At 44.0% G+C, this 6,977-nt stretch overlaps 1 protein-coding gene across 1 annotated transcript; it reads left to right on the top strand.

Moving 5' to 3' along the window:
• Positions 1-410: 410 nt before the first annotated feature.
• On the top strand, positions 411-5,995 carry LOC109732907 (uncharacterized). The gene is made up of 3 exons (XM_020292108.4): positions 411-903; positions 2,483-2,631; positions 5,597-5,995. The coding sequence occupies exons 1-3, from the start codon at positions 718-720 to the stop codon at positions 5,733-5,735; spliced, it is 474 nt and encodes a 157-aa protein (XP_020147697.1). The 5' UTR covers positions 411-717; the 3' UTR covers positions 5,736-5,995.
• The last annotated feature ends 982 nt before the right edge of the window (positions 5,996-6,977 follow it).

The raw sequence follows: 6,977 nt of genomic DNA, 5'->3' as shown, positions 1-6,977 counted from the left end.
ACCGTAGATATTCTTCCAGGGGGCATGATAGGACGAACATCACCGAGCACTGAAAACGACACATTAGTTTATCCAATAATAAACAGGAGTGAGAATCTAGAACATCTTACAAGTTAGCGCAACTAACCCATCGCAAATCCAACAAGAACATCCCAACCAACAATCGAACAAAATCCAACCAGAACATTCGCTCCCCCCAAAAAGAAAACAAATTCAACGAGAGCATCTCGTCTCGCTTTACGGCCGGGTAAAGAAAAAAAGAACCAAAGAAAGGAGGAAGCAGGAGAAAACATTTATATGCTAATAATAAAACAAAAAGAGAAAATATACTCTACTCAAAATAACCAGGCCAGGCCCAAGCGCGGCCCGCCCGTCGCGATCGCGGTCGAGGCGTGCATCATCCTACGGTCGGCGTCGCTTCGTCCCCGTCGGTCGCCCACCCTCACCTCACCTCTCCTCCTCCTCCTCTCGCAGGAAATACTCTTCCGTCCCCCATCTTTGAACCTTCCTCCTCCTCCGCGCTGACCTACCCCTCACCCTCCCCTCCCCTCCCCGGCAACAAACCAGGCCTCTCCTACATAGCGGCAATCCGTTCCGGCCTCTCAGCCCGCAGCAGCACCCCGGCCGGAGCTCCCGCGACGCCGAGCCGGACGGACGGGAGGAGCCACCGCCCCGCAGCACGCGCGCGCCGGTAGGGCGAGGGAGGGGAGGGGATCGATGGCGAAGCTGTACGTGCAGGCGGTGCCCCCGCCGGATCTGAACAAGAACACCGAGTGGTTCATGTACCCGGGGGTCTGGACCACCTACATCTTCATCCTCTTCGTCTCCTGGCTCCTCATCCTCTCCATCTTCGGCTGCACCCCCGGCATGGCCTGGACGCTCGTCAACCTCGGCCACTTCGCGGTACCCGCCTCCCCCCTCTCTCTTATATCTCCGGCTCTCTCCTGGATTAGGATTTCGATGGGGATTGACTGCTTGCTTGGCTAGGCATAGGCGCCCCCCGTGGATCTGAAGGCTTGCGGTTCGAGTTAGTTTACATCGATTGCTTGCTTCGTGCGGTCAGAAATTGGGATAGATCGTTCGCATCTGCCTGCCTATCGCCTTCCCTAACTACAAATTGCTATGGCTCATTCGCCCAATTCTGCCAACTGAATGTTGGTGCTACTAGTATTGGCTTGCTTTCCCACCCTACTGGATGCGCCCCCCCTACTCAACCACTCATCATTCTCGTACCAGCAAGCACTATCCGTAGTTTGAGATGAATGGAATTCCAAACCTCCACGTTATGCGTGTGTTGTGGTGGCGTGCGTTTGTACCGGCTTGTTGTTGATCGTTGCTTTATATATAAAGCGGCGCGAAAGCCTTTTTCGGTAAACCTCCACGGTAGCCTGCATTTCAGTCCATGCACCAAGGTGTTTTAGGATTTCTATCTAATCCTCTATGCATTCAGGTTTCAGCTTACCATCATTTTGTTGTTATGTCTTGCATGTTCCTGCCTTATGAGTATACAGAATAGATAAGTATCACTAGCAAGGATCGATGTCTCTCATTTCCATCCTCGTGTTGAAATAGCAAACCACACTTATGCCCCTGTTGGGTGTATAGTAGGTAAAATAGCAGAGTACACCGATTACCATTCTGTCTGCTGACATACGCTTCCAAAGACTTTTTAGCGCAGAGTTCATATAGTTCTACACTGCTTTTTGGCTTAGATACCATATAGTTATGCAGTGCTCCCTACACTATGTCTGTTTACTATATATATCATTCATGTATTCTTGGATAGTACTGACTACTTGCTGGGGCGAATTAACCACAATTTGCCACATTTCCAACCTCGTATTGTCCTTAATGCACCCTTAGTCAGTATCTATATCCAAAGCATTTCCTTGGTCACTGTGGAGCAGGAGGAAAGACTGTAAAAGATTCAGAGGTGATGTGTTGTGTTAGAGAATAGGTTCAACCCAGGGTATGCATTGTCATGGAGATTAACCTTCACATGAAGTGTATTCTAGTTTGAATGTTTATTGTTTCATAATAGCCAAATAAATAAAAAGGGCAGCCCGGTGCATGAAGCTCCCGCTTGCGCAGGGTCTGGGGAAGGGTCCGACCACATTGGGTCTATTGTACGCAGCCTTTCCCTACATTTCTGTAAGAGGCTGTTTCCAGGACTTGAACCCGTGACCTCATGGTCACAAGGCAGCAGCTTTTACCACTGCGCCAAGGCTTCCCTTCAATAGCCAAATAAATAGTTTGCATTTAATCATTCTTTTGCTACCTTAAATATAATATATAATAATAATAATGTAGTGGCAAAATCCATGAAATTTTTCTGGTTGTGAAATACCGCAGTTCTATTTTCCCCAACCTCAGTTCTGGAAGTAATAAATATTGCTATTTTTCTCATAAGATTATATTGTGAAGCATACCATCTATTTTTTTTTCTGTTGTCATTTCTTTCCTAATTAAATCTTCATTTCAGATTACATACCACTTCTTCCACTGGAAGAAGGGAACTCCATTTGCTGATGACCAGGGGATGTATAATAGATTGACTTGGTGGGAGCAAATGGACAACGGCAAGCAGCTTACTCGCAACAGAAAATTTCTTGTTGTGGTTCCTGTAGTCCTGTAAGTGTTATTCTGTTTCAATCTTTTCAATACTGTTTTTGGGGGCTTATTTGGCAAGGAACAGCATGCCAGGATATATGCACAAATATTAATTCTGGCTAGTCATCAAATACTATACCTATTCATTAATTTTGCAAAGATCACTAGTTAGTAACATCCGATCTAACTAGCATATTTACGCTATTATCTGTTTGTAAGGATTGGGCATTGCTTTGAATATAATAATTTTGTGCAAGCGACATCAAATCATCCAAGGAACTATAATTCATCAATGTAAGTTCATAAATGTTTATAGAAATTCGACATCAAGGATCTCATATGATACATTTATATGGGCCATCCCATGTCTTTAAGTGATTGCGTGTTATATCTTTATTTCTTGTGGTATTATCTTCGTGGCTTCATCCATAAGTGTTTTTATGCAAAATTTTGCCTGATTGACTTAATTATCTTTAATAATTGATGCTACCTTCGTTCTGAATTATAAGATGTTTTGGATATTTCAATATGGACTACATACAGACTGGAATGAGTGAACAAACACATTAAAACGCGTCTATATACATCCGATTCAGAAAAAAGTTAGACCATCTTATAATTTGGAACGGAGGGAGTAGTAAACTTGGCGGTAAACTGGTTAAGCACTTGACTTTGATCACGCTTGTGGTTGGTGTGTGAGCAAGCAACAAAGTGATCACAACTGATTATACTATTTTTGTGAGGCCTGTAATTCGCTAGAATTGTTCACCTGCCATCTGAGAACATAGTCCACATGATTACTCTGTTCGATTAAACTACAATTTTAGTTTTTTCTTTATGAGTGGACAGTTCAGTCACATTTTATATATGAATTATGGTGGACAAATCAAAACCCAGTATGTTGTGTTTTTTGTAGATAAAATTAAATATGATTGTTTGGCATATACGAAATATGTTTGGCTTCAATATGTTTCTTATTTAGTGCATGGACATTAAAATTTGGGATAACATGCACGGTAAATCTTCATTTCCATCATATGAGATACTTCATGAGATTTGATTAGATTTTTGTCATGACTTTAATGGTTTGTGTGTGCCGCATGTTATTATTGTAGGACGAATAAATACAGTTTGATATTTCCAGATTCTCTATTTTCTGTTACCAAACTTTTTACTTAATTAGCTCGCAGAAACAAACCTTTTAGCTAGATGGAATTCTGCGTATTGTTTGTAGTGACCACAATATCAGTCGATGTTGTGGTTTTGGCTGCTTGTCAATACGGAAGTATTGACTCATTTTGCGCTCATATAGGCTAACAGCATGCCATATCGGCCTGTTAAGGACAGAACGATATTAACCTTATATCAACTAGTTTGAAGATTTGATAAATATTAACGGTCTGCACCTGCTTGATCAAGATGCTTGTCTTGTGTTCAGAACAGGCCTGCTAATTTGTATCTCTTGAAGAATTTTTTTTCCTTTTGACATGGCATTATTATTATTTACTATGCGGAAATTTTGTGAAGGGGAGCCTTGGCGCAGCGGTAAAGTTGTTGCCTTGTGGCCATGAGGTCACGGGTTCGAGTCCTGGAAACAGCCTCTTGCAGAAATGTAGGGAAAGGCTGCGTACTATAGATCCAAAGTGGTCGGACCCTGCGCAAGCGGGAGCTATGTGCACCGGGCTGCCCTTTGGTATGCGGAAATTTTGTACATAGTTATCCTGATTTATCCAAGGAAATAAGTCATCTCCTAAATGCCGCTACATCGTGTGGGCGCTCTGAGGTGGACAACTGAGATCAATGCCCAGAATTTCTCAGTTAGGCAAGAGCCCAGAAATTAATGGTGACAACATACCACCTGGTGTCGCCGGAACTAACTGTGCCACTCAGTCGAGGGGGGGGGGGGGGGGGGCGGGATCGGAGGGATAAGCTAGAGCTTTGGCACAAGAATGTGTGAAAACTTTTTGGACCTGGAGCGAGTGAGAGTCCAGTGGAGAGCGGGGCCGCCGCCCGGTGTGGACGATTTACTTGTGGACAGAGGAGATATGGAGCTGGGCTAGTGCTTGAGCTCGCTGAGGCTCGCCGGCCTGGGGGCTGCTGGGAGCGGAGGTAGGTGTGGGGTTGGTTGTTGGGAAAAAGAAGGTTCGGGGTTGGTTGTTGGGAAAGAGAAGGTTCGGGGTTGGTTGTTGGGAAAGAGAAGGTGGTAAGGGCGGTGCAGTAGGGGTGTACAGGGAAAGATTGAGCTAGGTGCGCCGTACAAGGGAGCTGGGTTAGAGAGAGATAGGATGCGAGCGATAGAGCTGCTAGGGTTAGTGTTGGGTCATATAGTCCACGCTGTTGGGCTTAATGTTGCCAGCTCAGGAATACCTGTTGAGCCTAATTGTCACATAAGGTTGGAATTTGCTGCCGTATGAGATTATAATTTCTTGCTTCCTGCCATATAAATATTATTTTTATTAATTTTGCCCAACGCCAGCCATGTCGACATAGCACCCTGGGCTCGACGAATCGACTCAACGACATGAAACCTTTGCTTCTATCCATGAAATGCAAAGATAAGATTAATCTTAATACTATTTATGTTAAGCTGATAGTTCGTTATCAGAAAAACTCTCATGTTGTTCTGCAGGCTTCTAATATTTGGAACAGTATGACTAGTTTTTTGATAACTCATATATTTGGAACAGTATTACTAGTTCTTTCTTCTAAAAATAGTTTACCTCCTCGCTAGCTAAAATTATGCTAAACAACAGATTAAAAAAAATGCTAAACCGTGAATTGTATGTGGTTGAACTGTGCTATTTTAAGAACTATCAGGTCACCTGATCTTATGGAAAATGTGAATTCTTTAGCCCTTGTCTGAACGTAAATACATCCTTTCCTCGTATATTCATGATTTCCTCATGGGTTGTCCATTTCTTTTGACTGTCCTTTATAGATCTGAGTGAGCATCGTGATTTACGGGGATGTCTCTGGTCCTTTGCAGGTACTTGATCGCTTCGCACACCACAGACTATCAACATCCTATGCTCTTTTTGAACACCATTGCAGTCACAGTACTGGTTGTTGCGAAACTACCGAACATGCACAAGGTCCGGATTTTTGGAATCAATGCGGGTAACTAAGCGGCAGCGTCCCAGGGTAGACAGCACTCAATATCATGTTTCATTTGAATGGCTGGATGGTGTTGCACCTAGTTCTGAATTCGCTCGTCAGAGCACCAGTGTGTAGTGTTTGAGAGCTGTTAGTAGATGACATGTGATCATTGTACAGAGAAACGCTAAAAGGCCTGGAAAATGATGCTGTTTTGCAACTTTGCCCGACACACGTTCTGTAGACTTTTTATGCTGCTATATGTTTTGTTGCAACTATTTGTCACTTGATACATGTACAGTTTCTCCGTGCCTGAAGTTTTCCTTTCTTAATCCCCGCAATTTGAGGCAAGATCAGAAGGAACTGCGCGTGCATCCGTGCTTGTCCACAGGCCATTAGGTCGTGTGCAAACCTGCTAGCAAAACGTCCTGGTCGGTAGTGTTTTTTGCAATGAGACCCAGAGAATACAGTAATATTGACGAGATGCCCTTCTCTTCTGAAATTTGTATGGGAAATGGTTGTGTATGCAACACTTCACCTTAGGACTGGGAACCTGGTTTGATTCATTCTATAGTGATTTTTTTACTACTTGTTTTGTATCCCTGCAACCTTCTTCTCCGGGGCATGGAAGCAGCCTTGATTCAGATAATGTTGATGCATGGCAACATCAGATTCACGGAGTTAACCATCTAAATTGGTCAAAATACTTTGTGTATCTTTTCAGTGTCATCACTTATTTACCATACACACGTCCCGGTTGTCACTGCACTGCAGGTGACTTGGCTGGCCAAAAATCATGTTCATCAGACAGAAAGTAGAACCCAAGTTTTATTAGAGGCCATGGAAGGTCAAACAACCCGTTTGCTACTATGCGCATGCATACCCTTCACTTGTTTTCCTTCAATCGCTTCATTTCTTGGTTCAGTGTGAATGCTCGTCACAGATACAGTCCACGTCAACTGCTGCAACCATCAGCATCGTCCGTGCGGTCGGAACACTGCTGCAACCATCGCGGCTGGAAATTCGACCTCGCGGCCGGAGTTTCTTGCTTCGCGACGAAGGAAAGTGACGGCGCGAGGACTCCCTATTCAGTCAAGAACAGTGCCCCTCATCACCAATAAGCCACAGCTCCAGCGTACCATGGCCGGATCTTGAGACTTGAGAGGCCGGGCCATAGTTTCAGCATACAAAAAAAAAACACTAGCCAGGACGCTTTATTCCATTCGGGGTGTATGTTGTTGGAAATATGAGCAAATTACTACGAGATTTAATCC

Source organism: Aegilops tauschii, chromosome 2 (genome assembly GCF_002575655.3).
Source record: "Aegilops tauschii subsp. strangulata cultivar AL8/78 chromosome 2, Aet v6.0, whole genome shotgun sequence".
Taxonomy (NCBI): Eukaryota; Viridiplantae; Streptophyta; class Magnoliopsida; order Poales; family Poaceae; genus Aegilops; species Aegilops tauschii.
Note: the sequence above shows the minus strand (reverse complement) of the source record. Positions and strands in the feature narration are given on the sequence as shown.